Source organism: Prionailurus bengalensis, chromosome C2, assembly GCF_016509475.1.
Source record: "Prionailurus bengalensis isolate Pbe53 chromosome C2, Fcat_Pben_1.1_paternal_pri, whole genome shotgun sequence".
In the NCBI taxonomy this organism is placed as follows: domain Eukaryota; kingdom Metazoa; phylum Chordata; class Mammalia; order Carnivora; family Felidae; genus Prionailurus; species Prionailurus bengalensis.
In genome coordinates this window covers 104,683,498-104,709,656 of record NC_057350.1, presented here as the reverse complement: position 1 = coordinate 104,709,656, position 26,159 = coordinate 104,683,498, and the positions used below count along the sequence as shown (strand labels likewise).

The 26,159-nt window shown below is 39.9% G+C and overlaps 2 protein-coding genes across 18 annotated transcripts in view; one reads left to right on the top strand and one right to left on the bottom strand.

Annotated features, from left to right (window-relative positions):
• Positions 1-25,969, bottom strand: part of B3GALNT1 (beta-1,3-N-acetylgalactosaminyltransferase 1 (globoside blood group)) — a 27,871-nt gene extending 1,902 nt beyond the window's left edge. The window contains exons 1-6 of one of the 17 annotated variants that reach the window (XM_043594987.1): positions 25,868-25,969; positions 21,945-22,040; positions 21,698-21,751; positions 5,870-5,933; positions 4,598-4,816; positions 2,972-3,067 (exon numbers count right to left, since the gene is read on the bottom strand). The gene's annotated coding sequence lies outside the window, so the exon portion shown is untranslated. Of the gene's footprint in view, positions 1-341; positions 409-1,601; positions 1,628-2,971; positions 3,068-4,597; positions 4,817-5,869; positions 5,934-21,697; positions 21,752-21,944; positions 22,041-24,287; positions 24,384-24,469; positions 25,552-25,867 lie in introns of those variants that run through there. The other 16 variants (XM_043595003.1, XM_043595002.1, XM_043594993.1 and 13 more) reach the window with 16 other exon arrangements.
• The window catches only part of LOC122491016 (serine/arginine repetitive matrix protein 1-like), a 63,314-nt gene continuing 45,482 nt past the window's right edge, over positions 8,328-26,159 (top strand). The window contains exons 1-4 of the mRNA XM_043593307.1: positions 8,328-8,415; positions 14,822-14,927; positions 19,818-19,959; positions 25,330-26,159. Of these exons, the coding sequence (XP_043449242.1) occupies positions 8,328-8,415; positions 14,822-14,927; positions 19,818-19,959; positions 25,330-26,159 (1,166 nt within the window). The remainder of the gene's footprint in view (positions 8,416-14,821; positions 14,928-19,817; positions 19,960-25,329) is intronic.

Below are 26,159 nucleotides of genomic sequence, written 5' to 3'. Positions count from 1 at the left end.
AACAACAAAAGCTCCCAAGCAAAACCAAGAATCCTGACCCCAACCTAGTTCATTTCATTTAACTATAAGCAAATGGACACCAAAAACCAAGAGGGCATTTTAGCTTTTTACATCCAGACCAAGATTAAAAACATATCCTTCATTACTTTGGGAAAATTAATACTTCCTGTTTGATTTAAATAACTGTTGAAATATGATTTTGTCCTGGATGTCCAGAGGGACAGAAAAAGATGAGTAATGGGGGGGTTAAAAAATAAATCTGCAATTTTAAAAAAAAAGCCGCATTTCTTCTTCACCACTATGGAAAGAGAAGTGAAGGATTTAATGCAACGAGATATTACCAGCAACATGTCCAAATAAACCAAGGGTCTTTCTCAGCTGTGTGACCAGATGTGGATTCTAGCAAATCTGGAATAAGGAAAACCCAGTGGCTACAATTATTCATGGAAAATGAGATGGGAGCAGAGACTCTTCACCTGAAAGGCAAGTCCTCTAGACACAAACAGGGTAAGCATCTCCAGAGTTTTTAAGTGGTCAAGACTGTGAAATAGATTTTTCCTTGCCCCAAACAGATCCCAGCTCCCCTTTTACCTCACTGGCTGAACTCCATGCTCAGTCTGCACAACAAGTGCTTAAATTAAAGGCCTGTCCATAGAATTGAGTTTTCACGTGTTTCCCATTCTAATCTATTCAGAAATCCTGTGCCAGATCAGAATCATGGGATGGACCCTCCAGCTGAGATGAGAAGAGCGTTAATGTTACAGCATTCAGACTGGAGTGACAGTGTCACCTCAGTTCTGTGCTAGGCCCCAAGGATGAGGTTGGTTCACAATTCAGGATCCCACAGGGCTTTCTGGGCACCATGGTATCAAGACAAACACGTGCTAAGTGTTTCCTAGACATTCCACACCCACAGACAACACCAGGCACTAAGACCAAAGGAAGGAGATGGGAGAAGGGGACCCCTAGGCAACAGGTAAACATGGAAGGACAGGGTGGCACTGACTGTTTATATCAATGCTAAGGGACTTCAGAGTAAGGGATGGATGAACAACATGAGGGGCAGGCTGAGGAGGTTCCAATGGTGCCCTTTCACCCCCCATCCTCTGGGAAGAGGGGTCCTGGGAACCCAGAATCTGTTATGAAGGGCATATGTTAATGTCATTATATGGGAAGGCTGGCCCCCCAAGGGTTCTACCTTGGGTCAGTCTTAGGTCTTTGGATGCACAGCTCTTCTGCCTCTTAATACTATGAAAATGACAGGACCTCAAGACTCCTCGTCCTATTTGGCCATATCCTACCTTCCCTGATTAGTTCTGGTCACAGTCAGTAATCTCTCCTTTCTCTAGAGCTTTCTATATTTTAAGTCACACAATACAAACTCTCCAGTCCAGTTTCATGTATATGTGTCTTGCCCCTCCATTTGTAGTCTATGACCTTGTTGGCGAAGTGTTTCTCACAATAGTCAAAGTGCAAGACAGACACAGACCTACAGCAGGAGAGCAATGCACACGGACTTGTTATGCTATTTCCATTTGTGTAAAGGATAAAAGGTAGGTCTGTCCATCCCACCCCAGTCTTCCTCTCTCCCCCTTACTAGCCTTGCACAGCCAGCTCCTGGAAAAACCTGAAACAGAAGAGACCTAGAATAAGAATAATAGAAGTAATGAACTTCTTCCTACACTGTCTCCTCATCTGTGACTAGACACTGCATGCACAACCCTAGGGGTCTTGATTTACACCTCAGCCAATGACAACTTTTACGTTTATTACAACACTTGTCAGGTGGCAGTTTTACATCTCATTCTAACAAATCAGCACACTGGAATAAATTTCAGACTAACAAAAGGAAAGTATACTGCATAAGGATCAGCATTTACAATCATATATAGGCAATGAGGGCTCCATTACTCTTCAATAATGGGAAGAACTCAAAGCAGCAAATCTTATTACAAAAGTTATCTCACATGCATTCAATAGGCCATGTTTCTTTTCTTTTTTTTTTTTGTATTTAAAAAAAAATTTTTTTTTTAACGTTTATTTATTTTTGAGACAGAGAGAGACAGAGCATGAACGGGGGAGGGTCAGAGAGAGAGGAAGACACAGAATCTGAAACAGGCTCCAGGCTCTGAGCCATCAGCACAGAGCCTGATGCAGGGCTTGAACTCACGAACCGCGAAATCATGACCTGAGCTGAAGTCGGATGCTTAACCGACTAAGCCACCCAGGTGCCCCTGTATTTTTAAAAAAATATGTTTATTATTCTGAGAGAGAGAGAGAGAGAGAGAGAGAGAGAGAGAGAGAGAAAGAGAGAGAGAACAAGAAGCAGAGGTGCAGAAAGAGGGAGAGAGACAGAATCCCAAGCAGGCTCCATACTGTCAGCACAGAGCCTGACATGGGGCTCAAACCGATGAACTGTGAGCCAAAACCAAGAGTCGGATGCCTAACTGACGGAGCCATGCAGGCGCTCCTATAAGCCATGGTTTTTAAATGTGACAATGTGACTGTGGCTGTGATGTCTACTGCTATGGGCCCACAAAGAAAATAAAACAGCAGCAAGGAGAAGAGGAATTCTCTAGTCCAAAAAGAGGGAAAAGTCTTTCAAGGACCCACAACACAGGTGGTTCTAAGGGCAGAGAGACCAGAGTCTACAACCCAGCTCTGTCCTTTAACAAACAGGGCAAGCAGGTATGTTCTTCCTTTTGGAGCCTCAGTTTCCACATCTCTGCACTAAAGATGTCAAATACAGTGGAGGGTGACAACATGTGCAAAGCATTTCACTGGCCATTAAGTGTTCAATAAATAGAGTCTGGTCCCCAGCTGTGTTCCACCCTTGGCAGCCTTTGTGTCCTGTGTTCTCTAAATTGATTTTTATTGTCAAATGGGTTATCCTGGAAAAATAATCTCTATGAGTTCTTACTATTTAAAGAAAAATATGTTTTGAAGCCATAAATAGATTTCTATTTCTTACCTCCTTCTTGATTTATTTCTTCTGAGTGAAAGATCTTCAATTTCACCAACCGAACAGTCAGTAGTATGTAGTAGTCAAAAATAACGCTTGAAATTTCTGGAAGACATATAAAAAATGTAACCGCATTTACTTATGGGTCAGGGAATTAGAAATCAAAGATGGTAAACGAAGCACGCCCACCTCCTCCAATTTCTTTCTGAACTAGGAACATATATTGAAACAAAAAGTTAAAAAAAAGTTACCATTAGTCCACAGAACTCAAGAGTTCATGGCTTTATCATGGAAGACAGCACTTGGTATTCAAGGCTTAAAACATAATCTAAATTCTCAGGTCAGCTGGTGTCTTAGGTCACCATACCAGTTTTACTTCCCTGGATAAAGAACTCAGGGGTCACTAAAATAGGTGAAACATAAAACTTCTAAGAGACACTCTGCTGGTATCCTCTCTTTAATTCTGTGTTCCATGTATGCATTCACAGGAGGCAACCCTTCCCAAATTCACCTTTCCCCTCTGAACCTCCATCTCTACTGACAAATAACTCAAGGCACATTAATAAACAGTGAGAAGAGAAATAGTGCAACACATCTCACTTCCTGCCATGATTCAGTGGCTCATATCCTGGCTTTTACTGGTCAAGTTTAAAAATGAGAGCAGGATATAAAAGACAGGGAGTCACTGACATATACAATTATATATACAAATTTTATACAATTGTATATATATATATATACAATTATACAATTTTTATATACAATTATATATAATTGTATACAATTTTTTGTATATATATACAAATTTTTTCCTTATATACAATTTTTTCCAATGAATTAAAGATCAAATGGAAGAAAAATGAGCCTTTAAAAGCACTAAAAGAAAATATGGATGAACATTTTAGTAATTCTGAAATGGGGAAGACTTTTCAATTACTCAACTATAGGGAAACAATCTAGAACCCATAAAGGAAATTTTGATCAAATAAAGATTTCAAAAATTTCTTGAACAAGGTTAAAAAGCAAAACAAAAACAAAAACAAAATAAAAAACAAACAAAAAACTAAAAAAAACAAACAACAATAAAAAACACAAACAAGGATGAAAGATTAAAAAACAAACTGGAGAGAAAAAAAAAAACAACCTGAGATTTATGACAAAGATTTGTAAACCCAAAGAAAAAAAAGAGTTCATACAAATTAAGTACAAGATGAACACTACAAGAGAATAAATGGCGGAAAGAGAAATTCTCAAGAGAACTACAAATGATCAATAAGAACAGATGTTCAAACTTACAAGGAAGCAGAAATATTGACAAAAATCTCAAATCAGCAAATTAAAGGAAAAAAAAAAACCCACATGACAATAGTCAGTATGTGTGGGGGAAAAGGTATTCTCATGCACTCTGGAGGGAAATTTGAAAACACGTATCAAAATTTTAAATGTGTATACTCTTTAACCAAGCAATTACCACTGCTAGCAATTTATCCTAAAGAAGTAAGCAGGCAACTGTGTGTAATTTATAATATGGAAAAATTTAATTTTAAATGCCTCACAATTGGGAACTGGTTAAACAAAATTATGATCTATTCATACAACAGCATATATTTATTTATTATATGCGATGAAGCTTACCTATATCTTCCCTTGATATATAGCAAATGAAAATCGCAAAACTGCTTATGTGGTATAAGTCCTTAAACCCATATAGTCACATATGCTAAGCAAGATTTTCTAGAAGGATATGTCTCAGTATGTCAATGGCTTCTATTCTGCGGGATTTCTGGAAGACGACTTCTTTCTTTCATTTTTCTTTTTGTATCATTTAGATTTTCCATGCCATTTGTGTATTGTCTTTGTACATAGATAAAAACAAAGTCAAAAAATTTTTTTAGTTTTATGCTTGCATATCTCAAAGTTCAACTGAATGGTAGTAACCCTAAACGAGCAAGCAGGATTCTGAGTTTCATCTTACCCCAGGTTCTTCTCCCAAAGTGTAGCCACGTACAATTCATGATATGTCTATTAGGTATTATCCTCTCTTATTTCAGTAAATGTTATCTCAACATAGTGAGGAATTATTTTAAAAGATTAAGTATATAGTAATTCTAAATATAAATCTACCAGGACTTACATTAGTTTACAATAATAGCACTTTACATATAATCATGTTATGTATACACACACATATTTAAACAGTTGATGAAGTGTTTGCAAGTATTATTAGTATTCCCCCAGTAACTCTATACAGTGGGCCAGCTGGTTTTACTGTACCTATTTTATAGATGAATTTTAGAGATTTCAAGTGAACTGAAAGTGAAATAAAGACACTTTCAAACAGACTAGGACTTACAAAGTCCACAAACTCTAGCTGGGAGAAGTATCAACAGAATATGTTTTAGTATGGAGAAAAGTGAGCTCAGGAGGAAGGAATGGCATGAAAGGAACAGATGTAAACCAGGAGGCCATTAAAAGACCGTGAAAACTAGTAAGTACAGATGCTGTAAAACAAAATGAGAGAAGAACAAGAATACAATTTTTTTTAATGTGGTCAGCAAAAGTGAAACTGAAATACTATACAAAAATGACATGGTTGCTGTAAAAAGACTTAAAATATGTGAAAAATTAAAATATGTTAATATTCTTACCTAATTCAAGAGGAACAAGGAGTGATAAATTTTAACATTTTACAAAAAAAATCATTTAAGAATGTACATTATTAACCTTGAGAGTGACTATTGAAAGAACAGATATGGAATACGTATCTTCCACACTGAGAAATAAAAGAAACAAAGCAAGCTACCAATAGAGAAGAAGAAAAAAGCAGAGAAAATGCAAGGCAAATAGAAAACACAAAAGATATCAGAAGTAAATATAAATGTACTGTCAGAGTAAATATAAACCTACCTCCTAAAAGAGATTCTCAACGTGGCTTAAAATTCTGCCATTATACTGCTTATAAGATGCATGCCTAAAACAAAACAACATAAAAGTTTTAAAATTAGTAAATAAAAACCGTATCATGACAATGTCAATCAGAAGGCTGCTGTAGTTAATTATTAATGTCACATATTATATTTACTCATTTTTAAATATTCATTTTGGAGAGGGGGGAGGGGCAAAGCAAGGGGGGCAGAAGACCTGAAGCAGGCTCTGCACTGACAGCAGAGAGCCTGATGTGGGGCTCGAACTTATGAATCATGAGATCATAACCTGAGCCGAAGTTGGACGATTAACCAATTGAGCTTCCAGGCCCCCTCATGTCACATATTTTAAATGAACAGCATTTAAAAGGGATAAGATTTTGTTACTGATAAAAGGAGCCATGCAACAAGATAATGTAACAGTTATGAAACTATATCAACATAAAAACATAGCCTCAAAAATATATAAAGCAAACTCGGAAAAGCATAAGTACAAATGGAAAAAATCTATAATCCTAATGGGAGATTTAAAAAAAAAATTTTTTTAATGTTTGTTTTTGAGAGACAGAGACAGACCATGAGTGGGGGAGGGGCAGAGAGAGGGAGACAAAATCTGAAGCAGGCTCCAGGCTCTGAGCTGTCAGCACAGAGCCTGACATGGGCTCAAACCTACAAACCATGAGATCATGACCTGGGCCAAAGTTGGACGCTTAACTGGCTGAGCCACCCAGGCACCCATATATAATCCTAATGGGAGATTTTGAACAAATCTGTCTAAATCAAGCAGGCAAAAAATAAGGATATAAGTGTTTCAAATAATATTAATAATCTTGATCTAAGAGAATGGAATATTTGTTTCAAGAACACGTGAAATATTCATTAAGAAACTGTTCATGTTAGGTTATATAAGTCATCTCAAGAACTTTCAAAACTCAATTCAACAGGGGCGCCTGGCTGCCTCAGTTGTTGAGCATGAGACTCTTGATCTCAGGGTCATGAGTTCAGGCCCCACCACTGGGTGTAGAGATTACTTACAGAGAAAAAAAAAAAAAAAACCACAAAACAAACCTCAACTTAACCACATTATCTAACCACAATATAATTATGACAAAAACACAACTTGAAAAACACATAAACAAAAAAAACCTGTTTGGAAACTCAACACCCTTACATACAGTTTCTGTTTAATCCATAAATTTAAAGAGAATATCATATTGGAAATTGTAAAGGCACTATTACATCAACCACCTAACTGAAATCTATTGGTTTGCAGGGGTACGGGGGAAGAAGCCAAGCAATTTTTTTCTGCTTTAAACAATGATCTATAGTTCAGGGGGACAAGTGTTACAACTGAAGAGGAAAAAGTCCTCTTTATAGAAAAATGCCAGTTATAACTGTAGGTAGAATGACAGAAGAAAGCTATCATTTTGCAACCTCTCATGAAACTATTGATTCGGGCAATGATGATCAATCAGCGTTTTAATCATCAAACGAAAGATTAATAAGGCACCCAAGTAACCCTCCAAAGACTGCCTTTTACTTACAAGGACTAAAACAATATAAAATTTACATTGGAGGAATCAGAGTACTAATCATCAATCTTAGCAGAATGATAGCACAAATTCATGCTATTTATCTCCTAGTGAGCTACACTGTAAAGTCACAATATTGTCTCTGATGAATCCTAACCAAAAATGTTTAACTGGAATCTAATCAAAATTTACATGAAATACAGGATAGAAGAACAAGCTAAGTAACACCACAGGAAGCATTCAAAGAAATCAAGGAACTGGGACTGTCAACCAGCATGGTGTCTTCAGCCAGTCAGAACCATGAAAAAGGGGATGGCTGTAGGTTAAAAGAGGTTTAAGGACACACCAATTGCAAATGTATGGTCCTGGACTGGATCCTGGAGAAATCTGAATACAACATAGATATCAGGTGATGCCAGGAGGATTATTAATCTATTTAGGTGTGATAATGTTAGCTGGCTACAAAATAAAATGTTCCTGGATAAACAAATGTGGTATTTCTACACAATGATGCTACTCAGCTACAAAAAGAAACAAAGCACTGATACAGGCTGTAACAAATACCAGTTTTAAGAATTGAGGATGTAGGGGTGCCTGGGTGGCTCAGTCGGTTAAGTGGCCGACTTCAGCTCAGGTCATGATCTCACGCCGTGAGTTCAAGCACCGCGTCCGGCTCTGTGCTGACAGCTCAGAGCCTGGAGCCTGCTTCAGATTCTGTGTCTCCCTCTCTCTCTGACCCTCCCCCGTTTATGCTCTGTCTCTCTCTGTCTCAAAAATAAATAAAACATTAAAAAAAAAATTAAAAAAAAAAAGAATTCAGGATATGGATGAACCTGAAAAACATGAGTCTTAAGTAAAAGAAGATCAACACAAAGACCATATATATATATGACTCCATTAATATGAAACATGAAAGGCACATCTACAGACAGGTTAGTGGTTGCCCGGCGGTGGCACCAGCAACTGGTTGCAAATGGAGATAAAGAATCATTTTGGGGTAAAGGAAATATTTTAAAATTTGATTGGGTCATGGTTGCAGAACTCTGTGAATTTAGTAAAAATCACTGAATTGTACAGTTAAATAATTTATGGGTATGTAAGTCACATCCCAATAAAGCTGTTAAAAATAATAAAATTAAAAAACCTTGTCCTATTTTTAAGAGTATATATTTAGGAGTAGAAAGCCAAGATAGCTGTATTCACTTTAAAATATTTCAATAATGGGGCTCCTGGGTGGCTGAGTCAGTTGAGCATCCAAGTCTTGATTTCAGCTTGGGTTGTGATCTCATGGTTCGTGGGTTTGAGCCCTTCATCGGGCTCTGCACTGATGGCACAGAGCCTGCCTCTCTGATTCTCTCTCTTCCTCTCTCTGCCTCTTTCTTTTTCTCTCAAAATAAATAAACTTGAAAAAGAATTAAAAAATAATAATACTAAAAAAATAAAGAAATAAAATATTTTAGTAATAAAAACTAAAGAGAGGGAAACATTCTCTCATTCATGTATGGTGGAGTAGAAAACCGTAACATCTCTAAAGGATCTGTATGCTGAAAACTATAGAAAGCTTATGAAGGAAATTGAAGAAGATTTAAAGAAATGGAAAGACATTCCCTGCTCATGGATTGGAAAAATAAATATTGTCAAAATGTCAATACTACCCAAAGCTATCTACACATTCAATGCAATCCCAATCAAAATTGCACCAGCATTCTTCTCGAAACTAGAACAAGCAATCCTAAAATTCATATGGAACCACCAAAGGCCCCGAAGAGCCAAAGGAATTTTGAAGAAGAAGACCAAAGCAGGAGGCATCACAATCCCAGACTTTAGCCTCTACTACAAAGCTGTCATCATCAAGACAGCATGGTATTGGCACAAAAACAGACACATAGACCAATGGAATAGAATAGAAACCCCAGAACTAGACCCACAAACGTATGGCCAACTCATCTTTGACAAAGCAGGAAAGAACATTCAATGGAAAAAAGACAGCCTCTTTAACAAATGGTGCTGGGAGAACTGGACAGCAACACGCAGAAGGTTGAAACTAGACCACTTTCTCACACCATTCACAAAAATAAACTCAAAATGGATAAAGGACCTAAATGTGAGACAGGAAACCATCAAAACCTTAGAGGAGAAAGCAGGAAAAGACCTCTCTGACCTCAGCCGTAGCAATCTCTTACTCGACACATCCCCAAAGGCAAGGGAATTAAAAGCAAAAGTGAATTACTGGGACCTTATGAAGATAAAAAGCTTCTGCACAGCAAAGGAAACAACCAACAAAACTAAAAGGCAACCAACGGAATGGGAAAAGATATTCGCAAATGACATACCAGACAAAGGGCTAGTATCCAAAATCTATAAAGAGCTCACCAAACTCCACACCCGAAAAACAAATAACCCAGTGAAGAAATGGGCAGAAAACATGAATAGATACTTCTCTAAAGAAGACATCCGGATGGCCAACAGGCACATGAAAAGATGTTCAGCGTCGCTCCTTATCAGGGAAATACAAATCAAAACCACACTCAGGTATCACCTCACGCCAGTCAGAGTGGCCAAAATGAACAAATCAGGAGACTATAGATGCTGGAGAGGATGTGGAGAAACGGGAACCCTCTTGCACTGTTGGTGGGAATGCAAACTGGTGCAGCCGCTCTGGAAAGCAGTGTGGAGGTTCCTCAGAAAATTAGCACTGCTAGGAATTTATCCAAGGGGTACAGGAGTACTGATGCATAGGGCCACTTGTACCCCAATGTTCATAGCAGCACTCTCAACAATAGCCAAATTATGGAAAGAGCCTAAATGTCCATCAACTGATGAATGGATAAAGAAATTGTGGTTTATATACACAATGGAGTACTACGTGGCAATGAGAAAAAATGAAATCTGGCCTTTTGTAGCAACGTGGATGGAACTGGAGAGTGTGATGCTAAGTGAAATAAGCCATACAGAGAAAGACAGATACCATATGGTTTCACTCTTATGTGGATCCTGAGAAACTTAACAGGAACCCATGGGGGAGGGGAAGGGAAAAAAAAAAAAAGAGGTTAGAATGGGAGAGAGCCAAAGCATAAGAGACTGTTAAAAACTGAGAACAAACTGAGGGTTGATGGGGGGTGGGAGGGAGGAGAGGGTGGGTGATGGGTATTGAGGAGGGCACCTTTTGGGATGGGCACTGGGTGTTGTATGGAAACCAATTTGTCAATAAATTTCATATATTAAAAAAAAAAAAAAAGAAAACCGTAACATCACAATGGAGTGCAATTTGGACATACTTATACAAATGACAAATACATTTACTCTTTTCTCAGTAATTTTGTTCCTGGAATTTATTTTAGACACAGCTGTCTATGTCTAAAATGTTAAGGCATTTTATTGTTATTAGCTACGACATTATAATAGCAAATATTTGGAAATAACCCAAGGGATCATTAATGAGGGATTACTTACATAAACAATGAAACATCCACACAACGGAATACTATACAGATGTTACTGACGTTAAAGATTTGTACAATATATTAAGTGGAGAAGATATAGAACAATGTCTACAATGTGCCAACTTTTGTGTCAAAAGGAAGAGGAAATAAAAAATATGTATTTGTATGTGTATGAGAAAAACAATGAAAAGACACAGTGGGCAGGGAGAAATGGGGTGGATGAGAGAAGGAGTGAGAGCATCCCTTTTTTATATTACTTTGGTGTATTACTTAGAAAATATTACTCAGTATAATTACTTTGTAAGTTACATAGTTTTTGTAGTATTTTGATTTTTAAAACACATGAATACATTAAAATTCAAAAAAATGAAAATAAAAAAAATTTCCTCCCCATTTTAAAGTGCCACAGATAAGGGGCACCTGGGTGGCTCAGTTGGTTGAGCATCCGACTTCAGCTCAGGTCATGATTCCACATCTGTGGGTTCGGGCCTCACGTCAGGCTCTGTGTTGACAGTTCAGAGCCTGGAGCCTGCTTTGGATTCTGTGTCTCCCTCTCTCTCTGCCCCTCCCCTGCTCACAATCTGTCTCTCTCTGTCTCTCAAAAAATAGAATAAAACATTAAGAAAAATTTTTAGGGGCGCCTGGGTGGCTCAGTCGGTTGAATATCTGACTTCGGCTCAGGTCATGATCTCACAGTTCAGGAGTTCAAGCCCTGTGTTGGGTTCTGTGCTGACAGCTCGGGGCCTAGAGCCTGCTTCCAATTCTGCTCCTCCCCTGCTCACACTCTCTCTCTCAAAAATAAATAAAGATTTAAAAAAATTAAAAAAAAATTTTTTAACACAGTGCTATGTATAAAAACACACTGGATGTAACTAAAGTAGTCCTTACAGAAAACTAACAACCTTTTAAAATAATATACATTTTTAAAAGTAGAATTACTTTATATACATTGTTTTGTATCCACTTGATTTTCTAACTGATATATAACTCACATACAGTAAAATCTACCCTTTTTATTTTACTCTTCTGTACACGTAACCACCAGCACAATCAAGATATGAAACAATTCCATCATAACAAAAATTCTACTAGTGTCCCTTAATCAAGCCTTCCCTGAACTCCCAGGCAACCACTGATCTGTTTTTCATCCCAATACCTTTGCCTTACCAGAATATGTCACATAACTAGATACAGTATGAAGACTTTTAAGCATAATAGGTAATATATTTTTTTAAAAAGATTGAAAATAAGTAAGCTGAGTACTTAGCTCAAGAAGTTAAAAAAAATAATTCCAATGTTATTACATAAACAAGAAAACAGAAGGGATAATAAAGATAAAGCAGAAAACAATGAAAAACAAAAACCCAAAAAAGACAATTATTAAAAAAACATTAGGAATAGAAGGGAAGAGTCTAACCTGTTAGAGAAACTGTAGCAAACTTAAGGATAAACTTTAGAAATATTTCTACCAAAGTCAGGAAAACAGTGTATTTTTAGTGTGTGTTAGTGTCCACTAAAACAAGAGGAAGATGTAAAAACTGTTAAGAGAAAAAAGAAACCTGCCATTATTTTCATTATTATGTAATCATCTACAAAGAAAACTCAAGAGGAAAAAGACAACTTGTAAGAACTGACAGGTGTACCAAGATGTTGGATATGAGCTCACATATATACCAAGAACACTGAAAAAAACCAAAAACCTAGGGGCGCTTGGGTGGCTCAGTTGGTTAAGCACCTGACTCAGGTCATGATCCTGGGTTTGTGGGATCCAGCCCATATCCCACTTAGTGTGGAGCCTGCTTGAGATTCTCTCTCTCTCTCTCTCTCTCTCATTCTCTCTCTCTCCCAGCCCCTCTTCCCTGCTGGTGCTATCTCTATAAGATAAAAAAAAGTTTAAAAAAGATTTCTATCATTTAAAAAAAAGTCTAAGGAAAACCACAACAGCAACAAAAACTACAGTGTCAAATAAAGCTAACAAAAAATCTGCAGGACCCTAATGTAGAAAAGTAAAATACTTTTCTGAAGAATACAAAAAAAAACCACAAAAAGATGTGAGTAAACGAGAGAGATAATGTGTTCAAGGATAAGAAGATTCAAAAGACTCAAAAGATTCCACTTCTCCAAATTAATCAATAAATACATAACATTATGATGAAAACTTCTTGATTTGGAATAACCAATACAATTTTGAAAACGAAGAATGAAGGTGGGATGGTGGTGGGTTGGCTGTTATTAAATCCTATCGCAGAGCTATAGTTATGAAAACAGAATGGCAGACCAACAGATGAAACAGCTGAGCAGCACTGAGGCCAGAAGCTGATGTATCCATACGCAGGGACTTAGCAGACATACCCATACACAGGGACTTGAAAAATGGCAGAGGCTGCCTCACAAACCAGTGGGGAAAAGATTCAACAAATGGTTTCAGAATAAATGTGGAAAAAAAAAAACTATATTCATATTTATTTTCAAAATAAAGTTCCACGTGGGTAAAAGAATTTTAAAAAGCAAAACTAAAATGATTACAGAAAAATACAGAATATATTTGTGAACCTCTGTGTGGCAGAGGCCTTTGTGAACAAGTTACAAAAAGCATATCCCATAAAAGACAGGAGAAATGCACTGGGCAACATTAGAATATAAAGTTTATAGGACAAGACGAGTTAAAATGTGAGCCACAGACTCAGAGAAGATATTTACAACAAATAAAACAAAGGGCTGGTATCCAGAATCCTTGCACTATATTTGTTAGATAGTATATACTTGCAATAATCTGTTATTAATTTTCATTTGTATAAAGTTTATATAAAGCTTACAAATCAAAAGGAAAATGGGTAACGTGTGAATAAGTTCACAGAAGAGGAACTCAGAACTTCCAATTACATGCCGATAAACATGAAAAGAGGGGTCAGTCTCACTAGTGACCAGGGAAAGGCAAATTAAAGTCAGATACCAAGTTTTTAACCCATCTGAAAACATAAAAAAGTTTATTATTAATCAGGTATTGGAGTGAATGACATTTGTCATACACTGAGGGTTGAAGTACAAGCCCACTGTGGTAGATAAGCAACATGGTTGCATCTAGAGAACTGAACACCAGACTTTCCCTTCCTGGGACTACATCCTTGAAAAACTCTCATATGTGTACATGCGTGGAGACCTGTACAAGCATGCTTACTATGGGGTTATGAAAACAGATAATCTGAAGCAACTTAAATCTCTATCCGTAAGATAATAAGTAAATAAAACCTGCTACTGTCTTCCAATGGAATCCTAGAAGACAGTTAAAAAGAAGTGAATTGGATTTATACACAGAATATCAATTTCGAGAGTATTAAAAAATAAAATGTTGAGTAAAATATACAAGTTGAAAAATTAAATGCATATGTAATATAATTTATATAGTTTTAAACCGCACAAAAGCAAGAGAGCTTTAAAAAGCAGCTATGCGCACAAAACTATTTTTTTAAGTTTATTTACTTTAAGAGTGAGAAAAGAAGCAGGGGCGGGGCAAGGAGAAAGGAAAAGAGAGAGAATCCCAAGCAGGCTCTGCACTGTTAGCATGCGGCCCGATGCAGGGGCTCGATCCCACAAACCGTGAGCCCAGGTGCCCCTAAAACTATTTTTTAAAGAAACTGCAGGAAAAGCTTCCACACTCAGCAGTGTGGGTGTCACTGTGGAAGAATAATTGTGTGGTGAAAAGGGGAAAGAGAAGACTGGCCACAAATACTATTAAGTATTAATTAGCATTTGTTAATTCAGGATGATTGAAATACAAGTATTCTCTTCTATTTTTAGTTTTCTTTGTCTTTTAAACCTATCAAAACAGGAAAAAAAGCATAACAAAAATGCCTGGACTTAAATGGCTTACCCTAAATCTTGGCTGTAATACTTAATGGTTGTGTGTGACTTTGAGGAAGTTACTTAACTTTTCAAAAAAGTCTTTTTTTTTTTTTTCAGCTAAAATCAAGCACAATACCGATTCAGTTACTGTGAGGTTTACGTGGACAATATGGACTATTCAGTCAGCAAAGTCAGTGGTTTCTGAAATTAAAGTGACACTCAGGTATGTGGATAAATGTGGACACACTATGATGTCACAGAAATCAAGCTGGCCTGGTCTGAGACTTAGGACTGGCTCATAACCAGACAGCGGGAGCACAGGGCAGCTGCTCTCCTAGCACAAGAATGAGTTTTGTGAGCTCTGACACTGTTCTAAATCCCATGTCCCAGGAGAGGGGCAGAAAGAACCTAAAACACCGATGAGCAGAAAAATATAAAAAGGCCCAACAAGGAAATACACTATTTTTTTATTACTGACTTCTTAAATAATATCATATATCACTGTAAAGAACTTACATTTATAATTCTAAAATAATTTCCATTTGATAAAAGATAAACTTGTGATCATATTAAGTAAACATGCATTCACCAACTAGATTTTAAATAATTTACCCCAAGCAAACCATCTTCTCTATCCCACAAGCCCAGCACGATGCTGCTGCACCAGTGACCACAAATAATTACGGGTCGATTTGGTGGTTGATACGTAAAAGCTGAAGAAACACTGCAAATAATAGAAAAGCCCAGAAAACTTCCAGAAATAAATAAGAGGTTGGTTGCATCCAATGTTTTAGAAGAGAGCAGAAGAACTGAGATGCAGATTTCTTCTCCTCAGTTATTAATACCAGAACTTTCTGGCACCAAAGATGGATGCATCTATGTCTTACCCCCAAGTGTTACAGAGCCCTCAAAAGAGCTCTGTGGAAATCCACCCCTCCCGCCCTGCCAAAATAATTCAAATGAATGTAAACTGGTATTTTTTTAATGGAGGGCTTCTCCGGTTTTAATATGCTAATATACATTCTCTGAGAAGAGGATATATCATGCAGTGTTTCTCAAATCTATCTGAAGAACCTATTTTAATTTTCAGTCTCTGGCAGGATTGAACTCTACCTTTTGGAAAAATCTTGTCCTAGCCCATCTTTGTATTCACTGAATCAATAAACTAATTTTGGTGAATTGAGCAGTAGTTTGGAGTTAAAAAAATTCTACAAAATGGTTGAGTGTTTTTGGAAAACTTTTTAGTGTCATTCACTAAAGCTGAATATACATGTATCCTATGATGTAGCAACTCCAGTCCTAGGAAGAACACTCAACAACAAGTACATTGGGACACCAAAATATGTTCCAGAAAATTCATAATAGCACACCATCCATGATAATTCCAACCTGGAAACAACCATGGTGGAAGAAACAAATTTATGTAACAGCACCTTGCACAAAACAGAAATGAACAAACTATAACCTCATGTGACATTTTAGAGTCTCTCAAATATAATGTAGAGTTAAAGAAGCCAGACACATAAAGAATAGATACTATGATTCCATTTACACAAAACTGAAAAGCAGGCAAGAGCAATCTAAGGTGTCAGAATTAGGGCACTGATAACCTCTGGAGACAGGAAGGAAGTATAATTGGTAGGACCCTGGGGGGACTTTCTGGGGTTCCGGCCATGTTCTATTTCTTGACCTAGATGGTGCTTACAGGTGTGTTCACTGTGATAATTCATCTCCTAATTAGTACACTTTCTTTTTGCATGTTATACTTTAAAAAAAAAAAAAAAAGAAGTTAAAACAGCTTGGCAATCCAGTCATTTTGTCTATTTAGTGACTGTGTGCAATCATGTCTACAAGACATGCTGGCCCTAGGTGCCCAGCCGTGGCGAGAGCACCAGGAACTGTTCTCAGGCACTAACTCACGGGACCTTCAAGACAGTCCACAAATAAAGGTGCTCTGAAACTTTTACTGTTTGCATTCAATAGGTGAGGAAACTGAGGCTCAGGGAGAGTCAATAACTTGCCCAAAGTCACAGGCTCGTAGGTGGTTGGGACAAAATCAAGCAGGACTCCAAATCTCACATTCTTTTATTTTTAATTTTTAGTGTAGATTTATTTTTGAGAGAGAGAGAGAGAGAGAGAGAGAGAGCAAGCAAGGGAGGGGCAGAGAGACAGGGAGACACAGAATCTGAAGCAGGCTCCAGGCTCTGAGCTGTCAGCACAAAGCCCAACGTGGGGCTCGAACTCATGAACGGTGAGGCCATAACCTGAACCGAAGTCGGACGCTCAACCGACTGAGCCACCCAGGCGCCCCCAGATATCACGTTCTTGGCACCACCCTTCCTATGCCAGGGAGTCTGCCACATCTCTATTGACCAGAATCACTCTGAATGGTTTTAATTTCTCACTACCACCAAACCCTGATTAAACACAGTAAAGCAGCATCACAACCTTACCATCTTTACACAGAAAGACTCAGGATTCTCACCCTCAAAACCTGAAATATGAGTTATTAACAATAGTAACAAATGGCAACTAATAATTCATGCAGATACGGACCTTCTTATTTGGCATCACAAATATGCTGGGCACTAGAAAATAAACTGGGGGGCTGACAGGGTGGGTGGAGGGATCAGTCCAAATGCAAGGACTCCAGAGAAACAGAACAAAGAATTACTGCAATGGTACCATTATTTAAGCCAAAATAACCTGAAATTCTTTCCTGGGGTACAAAAATGTTGGTTATATTCTACAAAGGGAAAGCAAATTCAATTTTTTAAAAAAACATATAAAACTTTTCTAATCTCAACTATATGTTCATTAGAGAGCTGTCAATACAAAAACAAAGCACAAAGACAGTGAGAGCTTAAGGACAACAAGGTTCATACTTTTTGAAGAAGATCTATCTATCCAGTCTGTCTCTCAGGAATACATCTCGTCTGTGGCCACGCCTCCTCCTATCTCTATTTCAGTCAAAGTGGCTTCGGTTCTGAGCCCTGACACTTTCAAATTTTCCCTCCCTCGGAGAGTCTTCACTTGCTGTTTCTCTAACACAAAAGCTGGTTCATGAAAAGTCTGGCTCCTTCTCCTGCTTTGGATCCTAGCAAAATGTCACTTAGGAGAGTCCTTCCCTGACCCCTTATCTCAAGTGGTTCCCCTGCCCCTACTTTCTATCACACCCCTCATTATTCTCCTGTAGGCAATCAAACCACCTGAGATTTTCTGTCTATTATTTGTTTATTGTCTTTCCTTCAAGAATCTGAGGTTTGTGAGGGGAAAGGCCTTGCACATCTTGTTCACTGCCACATCCCTGGAGCTTAGCACACAGTAGGTACTAGGTGGGTATCTGAATGCTGTGCAAATGGTCTGGTAATGTGCTTTTACCCCTTTCATTTATTAACAAAATATCCCCAAGAATAAATTGAATCCAAAAGTAAACTCCTGAATCTGTTAGAGTATGCTTACTTTTCTTCGGCTTTCTTCTGAAACAAAGCCTTCTTCTAATAGGCTGCACTGATTCTGATCATGTTCATTTAAAAAGGTACAGACACGGGGCGCCTGGGTGGCTTGGTTGGTTAAGCGCCCGACTTCGGCTCAGGTTATGACCTCATGGTTGGTGGGTTCAAGCCTTGTGTCGGACTCTGTGCTGACAGCTCAGAGCCTGGAGCCTGCTTCAGATTCTGTGTCTCCCTCTCTCTCTGCCCCACTCCCACTCATGCTCTGTCTCTGTCTCTCAAAAATGAATAAATGTTAAAAAAAATTATTTTTAAAGGTACAGACATGAGGGGCATTGTTTAAGTGGTTAAGCATCTGACTCTTTGTTTCGGCTCAGGTCATGATCTCATTCACGGTTCATGAGTTCAAGCCCTGCACCAGGCTCTGTGCTGATAGATGCAGAGCCTGCTTGGGATTCTGTCTCCTTCTCTCTCTGCCCTCCCCCACTTGCTCTCTATCTCTCAATCTCAAAATGAATAAACATTAAAAACAAAAAACAAAAAACAGGTCCAGACATGCAAAAACAAACAAAATCACCAAAAAACCACATTTCAATAAAATTCTAAGCCCATGCATACTAGATTTAGGGTCATCCAAGGAGAAAATATATGCTATCATTAAAGATAATTACAATTACTGCCAATTGGGCAACATTATGACTCTTTTTCCACATACAAAACAGTACTACCAAAGGTGGAAATCCTGGTAGCCTAAACAAGGTCCTGTGCACATTGAGTTTAATACAAATCATAATTACACACATCACTCATGTCCTATTTCTTATAAAGAGAGAGAACCACGGGGTGCCTGGGTGGCTCCGTCAGTTAAGCATTCAGCTCTTGATTTCAGCTCAGGTCATGTTTTTTTTTTTTTTTTAATGTTTATTTATTTTGGAGAGAGACAGAGCGCAAGTGGGGGAGGGATAGAGAGACAGGAAGACAGAATCTGAAGCAGGCTCTAGGCTCTGAGCTGTCAACACAGAGCCCAAGGCAGGGCTCGAACTCACAGACTGTGAGATCATAACCTGAGCCCAAGTCCAATGCCCAGCCGACTGAGCCACTCAGGCTCCCCATCAGGTCATGATTTTAATAGTTCATGAGTTCAAGTTCAGCACGGAGCCAGCTTGGAAGTCTCTCTCTCTCTCTCTCTCTCTCTCTCTCTCTCCCTCTCTCTGTCCCTCCCCTGCTCATGTGCTCTGTTTCTCTCTCTCTCAACATAAATAAACTTAAACAAAAAATTTTTAAATTAAAAATAAAGAGGGAGACACACATATCAATACACATCGTGAGGAAAATTTCCCTTCTAGTACCCACTCAAACTGAACATATTAATTCATAAACAAAGCAATATAAAACTCTACCATTCTGACCTCCTCTGATTATCATTAGAAACAAACACAAGCGGTGCTGTCTGACCATTACCTCTCTCTTCCCTTTTCTTTCTGAATCCAGTGATTCTTAAACTTTGCTGCATATTATAATCTCTTGGAGAACCTGAAAAGCTCTGGAAGCCAGGGTATATACCCCGAACTAATAACTAATTGAGAGTTACAAAGGGTGGTGAGGTTTAGGTGGCAGTATTTTGAAACCTTTTCCAGGTGATTCCAATGTTGCTGCTCTAGACCTCACTATTCAGACTATAGTGCCCGGGCACTGCCTAGGAGCTTGTTAGCCTCGGGCCCCACCCCATCTGATTCCAGCGAATCAGAAACTCCGTTTCTTGAAATAATACATGTTGAACATTTAGGACCGGGCTGGGACACAGTAAGAACTAAGTAGAGAGTACCACTGTTATCATTAGGGTCCACTATGTGCTCCTCTAACTTATTTGCTTACTTACATTTGTTCCATTTACAAACCATGCAGCTAGCTCCCAGTGTCTCTTATGTAACACCACATGGTCTCTAGCACATGTAAACATGCAAATAAATCCTAGTTTATCCACATTCTCCCTTCAGTTCAGTAAGCTTTCTTTTTTTTCTTTTTTAGTAGGCTCCACACCCAATGTGGGGCTTGAATGCACAACCCTGAGATCAAGAGTCACATGCTCTACCGACGAGCCAGCCAGGAGCCCCAGTAAGCTTCCTTTTAGAGTCCAAAGATGAGGTTTCCTCTAACATCTTAAAGTTCCCAATGTTTTGCTCCCATGAGCATATAAGCCCACAGGAACTAGCAGTAGCGATCCACACGCCAAATGCAAACTTTTTTGGTTCCTCTTCCACACATGCTCCCCTCTCCCGTGGCCTTCCTCCTGCCCCCTGATCTTCCTATACCTGGGAATGATTGGAACTGTCAGAAGTCCTACAACAGGTACTTCTGGCAGCTGGAGGAGAACTACAAAACTCATTAACGTTTTCAAACTGAGGTGTGAAATATTCAAGTGGCATCGATCTACTTTAAGGATTATGCATATTTGATAAAGCTTACATTTCTCCCTCTCACTCCTAAGCACAGCTGGGCATATAGTAGAGAGTCAAATTTTATTTGCTGATGGGGGTTGATGGGGGGTGGGAGGGAGGGGAGGGTCGGTGATGGGTATTGAAGAGGGCAACTTTTGGGATGAGCACTGGGTGTTGTATGGATACCAATTTGACAATAAATTTCATATATTAACAATAAATAAATAAATAAATAAATAAATATTAAAAAAAAAAAGAAAAAAAACTTGCTTTCTACTTTATCCATTTTCTTCACATTGCCCTCTCTCCATAATTTTAGCAACAGCCCCTGCTTGGTCCTGGTACTGGACTAAGTACTTTCCATATTTCCACCGTTTATTGATTAAAACTATCTAGGACGGGGGCGCCTGGGTGGCGCAGTCGGTTAAGCGTCCGACTTCAGCCAGGTCACGATCTCGCAGTCCGTGAGTTCGAGCCCCGCGTCAGGCTCTGGGCTGACGGCTCGGAGCCTGGAGCCTGTTTCCGATTCTGTGTCGCCCTCTCTCTCTCTGCCCTTCCCCCGTTCATGCTTTGTCTCTCTCTGTCCCCAAAATAAATTAAAAATGTTGAAAAAAAAAATTAAAAAAAAAAAAAACTATCTAGGACGTAGGCCCTACTACTGCAGCACTTCTTTTCCAGTTGAGGAGACTGTGATTTGGAGACCTGATGGTTAGTCAGGGTCTCACAGCCAGCAAGCAGGGCTGGGAATGCGGGTGTCCTCATCACCTAAGTGGGCTCCAAAACCACTACACCACAATGCATCCTTCCTAATTTGTTTTCATCTCGCTGGCCTGGCATCTTCATACTTTCTTCCACGTAGTGCAGCATCTCTGATCTTTGTCAGGGATAAAGAGCTGTCAAAGCTAACCCATGAACTTATAAATTTCCAACTAGTCTTCTCTTCAAGTATACTTTTCAGAAATGGAGGAACTTCTGGCAAGAATGTTAATAAGTTTATACTCCAAATAACCCTGAATAAATTGCTGAGCTTTGGTAAACATTAGCTTTGGTAAACACTGGAACCCAAAAGGGTTCCTCCACTAGAAGATCAAGGGAAGCCTTACATAGCATGCAAGAATGAAGTTTCTCTCAAGTGGGCAGGGCACTGAAAGGTCTTTCTGGAAGAAAAAAAAAAAAAGGAAATGTGAGCCCAATGACAGTGCCTAGTCAGTTTCAAAATTGGCTGATCCATCATGGCTAGTGTGTTTTCCACAGGCAGTCATTTGTTCAACATATACTTCTTTGGCTCATGCTGGGCTGTGAGAATACAGTACTGACCCAAAGAGCCAAACAGAGCAAAAATGGACGTACCTCTGCACCCAGGGGTGGGCAGTCTGAAAGAGCCACGTGACAGAGCTCGTGAAAAGAGGCAACAAGATGACTTGGTCTGGAGAGAACCTAGGAAAACTGGAGCAGAACAAAGATCACACAAGTGAGGCAGAACAGCAGGAAGGCTGATTTGAAAGCTGGGCTTCCTGTCTCTGTTGTGATATAAACAGCTTTACCCATTGGAGGAAGGGAATAGGGGAAGCTGCTCTAGTTAATATTTCTTCTCATTGTTGCCCCAGATTAAGAATATTACATACCTTTGTCATTCTTGTCTGTCAGGCTAAGTCACTCATTACCTTTCCCTTAGTTATTTGAATGTCCTTCGTTCATTTGTTTCTTCTTTCATGCATTCATTCATTCATTCAGTCAGTCAGTCAGTCGGTATGCCAGATCTGTTTTAAAGGTTGCGGATGCAATGGGGAAGACACCTGTCTTGCCTTCAGGTTGCTGACACAATGCAGAGCAGGGAGGAAGGTTTGTGACTCCAAGTTTCAGAATGAACATTATCAGTAAAGCCCACCTTGAGAAGATGGGAGGGTGACCTCCCAGCTGAAATGTCTCCAAATGTGTGGTCAGGGTCCAGGGCAGAGAGCTGAGTTTGCACTCTCAGAATGTGCAGATGCTCGAGAAGAGCACAAATTATAGACCCTACATCAGTTTAGAGAAAGGAACTATTTAACATTAGAGATAAGAATTGAGAGAGAATTCTAATATAATATATAGAAAAATTATAATATAATTTTTCCTCTCAGAAAGTGGCTATCTCCATCCTTGAAAACAAAGTCTGTTATCAAAATAGGAGCCAAATATAGTGCTTCTTTATGCTAACTTTAAAAAGCTGTTCAAAATGCACAGCCTGGGAGTTTAGCAGACATCTATGTTCTAGCCCAAGAGTGGGCAATTTTTTTTTTTTTTTTTAATAAAAGGCCAGATAGCAAATATTTTCTTCATGGGCCATATGGTCTCTATCCCAGACACTTGACTCTGCCTTTCTAGCAAAAATGGTGCCACAGACAATATTAAACAAATAGGTGTGGCTGTGCTTCATTAAAACTTTATTTACCAATCAGGCTGTTGGTCTGGAAGTGTTCTTGGCATGAACTGGCATACCTTAGAACATCAAGAAAATCTCAGTCTCCTAAGATCCTTCGTCTCTATGTTTCCTCATTACCCCAAAGGGTCTCGCAACTTAAAAGGGGGTCCTAGTGCTGGTAACATATTCCCCACATGACACGATTCCCAGAGGGGTAGGCAGGGCTGAGAAGTACTACCCTAGGCTATGGATGCTATACAGAGACACCAAAAGGCTTGGTTTCCTGGCTAATTCCAGGTCAGAAACACATAGAATGAAAAATTAATAATGTATTCTAGCTTTCTGAGTTTTATTCCTTAATTTCTCAGAGCTTCAAGGGGTCCAAGTTATCTCCCTAGCCAAATCTTCCATCCTGCAGCCTTTCAGGGCCTCATCCTTAAGATGTTCTGTGGCTTTATCTCCCCCCTCACCTAGAGGAGCCTCCTACCAATCACCAGGTCTCCTGCGCATATCCTCACCTTCCCCTCTCATCTAATTCACAATGTACCAAAAGCTCTAGTGCCAAAAGCAAATCAGTATTTATAATGGCCAACTTTTTACTGAAACAAAACCATTGTTCATAGTCCCATAAGAGATATTTACCAAAGACAGGCTGTTAAATGAACTGCAACTTTTGAATGCATCTGCTGTGCAAGGCCATTTAAAAGCATTCTGTTTGACCCCCCACATTTGACCTCATATATGAAGCTGTATATAGTGTGGTTACCACACAGTGAGCAGGGATGAGCAATAACTGTTAGAACTGCAAGAGGAAAGCATATTTGGCCTGGACGTTATACAGCTGTGAATGGGATAAAGGCACTTCCTCAAATGGGATTCTACTCATATCACCCAACAGTGGAAAGAACAGACTTGCAGACTGGGCACAGACAGAAGACAAATCATTTTAACAGATAAAAAGAAAAAGTATCCACTGGAGTATTTTTTTAGGAATAAAGAGTTGAGTCTGAACTTGAATATGGCCACCAAATTAGGTTTATATAGTTAAATTTTCCTGACATATCAAGTATTTTAATAATAATCCAATTTTTTAGAAATATATGAATCATCCAAAATGGTTTAGTAAAGTTTAACTCTTACAATTCCTCAAATCCTTCAGGGGAAAAAATACACTGGAATATACAAAAGAATTTGTAGCTGTGTAAATGATCCTTGAAATGTTGTAAAGGAGACTATTATAGTCAATTTTAACCAATTAGGATAATTTCTAAATTAAAGTAAGATGAACTTACCCACAGAATTTCAGATGAGACTAAAGCACTAGCTTTTTTAGTTTTTCTGCTGATTTCCATATTCCATGCTTTAATTAAAACATTTGCTGTGAACTACTGAGCAAAAGAACAGAAAAGGAATATATCTAAGTCATAATTCAACAACACTGGGCAATTCGACATCTAAAATCAGTGTTCTATACCTAGCAAACTATTACAGGAGCAAATTATCATATACTGTTTTGGCATTCTCTTCCTTTTTGGAAAAGCTTTGATCCTCTCTTCTTCCTTGCTCTCAAATCACTTCATGCATCCAATCTGGAATAATATTTGGCCACTGTTTTGATAACAGGCTTTACTTTCACGACCGGAATTACTCACTGACCATTCATTTGAATGAACCTTCTAGTCTAGGAGAAAAAAACGACTTAGACTCTTATCTCTTAATAAACAGCTGCCTTCTCTAGATTGATACAAATTCAGATGCGCTTTTATCAGACATCAACACATTCTGAGAGCACAAAATCGGCTCCCTACATCCTTCTAGGACGCCTGCGGAAAGCTAAAATACAAACTTGTCTCCACTTGAAGACTGCCAACTCAAATCAAATCTTGCTTACCTCTGAAAACAGGAAAAAAAAAAAAAAAGATACGGTTTGGTAATTTATTCCTTGGATGTAGCTTTCCCTAACGAGGCAGCCACCCTGTAAACGCTGGTACTATTTGCAAAACACAGAGTAAAAGAAAACCATCTCGGCCTTGCAAATCTCCCTCCTAGTCCAGCGGTGAGGAGTGGAAGAGAAGGAAATAGGAATGCAACGCGTGCTTGCTGCTGGCATCATTCCTTACTGCTTGGAAAAGTGAGACTCCATTGCATCTCTCAGATTTCTTTTAAAATGCCTGTATGCCCGTTAAAATCGCCTCCTATAAATCGCGTGCCCTAGCTCCTTGGGATTTCCTTTTCTCTCTGCCCAATTCGCCCATTCTCCTCCTTAGGTCCAGATTCTTCGCAAACCCTCCCCATGAAGAAGAACGCTCCCGCATTTCATAATTCGATTCCCAGGCCCTTCCCCAGCGCCTTGGGAATGCGTTCGTCCCGGGCCTGCCGGGAAATCCACCGACACTGAGACGCCAGTCGGCGTCTCCGCGTCCTGTCCCTCGCCGCCGCGGCCAACGCTCCCCGGGCTGCTCCCCGACTTGGTCGCCAGAGAGGCCCAGAGCGACGGAGATCCGGGGGCTGCGCCCTAGGGCAGAGCAGGCAGGGCAGAGTGCTCCTTGCGGCCGCGGCCTGGGCCCGCTACACGTCCCACCGCCCCTCAGTGTCGCCCACGGCCCCGCCAGGCCCCTTCTCCCCCTGGCGAACGGGATCCGGCAGCCGCTCTTCGCAGTGGCCGGAGCCCCAGGACGCGGCTGCTCCCGCGCAACCCCGGCCGCGCTCCGCGAGAGGGCCGGAGTGGGCGGCACCGCCCTGCCCGTCTCCTGGCCTCGCGGGGCCCGCAACTGCCGTTCCAGGAGAAGCGAGTCCCAGGACCGAGCCCGCCACCCAGCACTGGGGTCTCCAAGGCTTCCGATCGCCCCCCGGGACCCGGCCAGGCACTCACCTCCCGCGCGCGGCGCTAACCCTGCTCGGACACGGGCGGGCGGGCGGCCGATGCTGCCGCCCCGCGCGCACACGCAGCCTCCCGCAGCCGCACGCACGGCCGGGCGCGCGCAGACCACGCGCCGAGGCCCGGGAGTCCGTTGCTCACTCGCTCGCTCGCACGCTCGCACGCACGCGCGGGCCCTGAGCCCCAGCGAGCTGGGCCCCACCCGGCCTGCAGCTCTACGCACTCCCTGGGTGTGGGCTCTGTCGCACCTAGCCATCACGCTGCGTTCCGAGCACGCCGCTGTTAG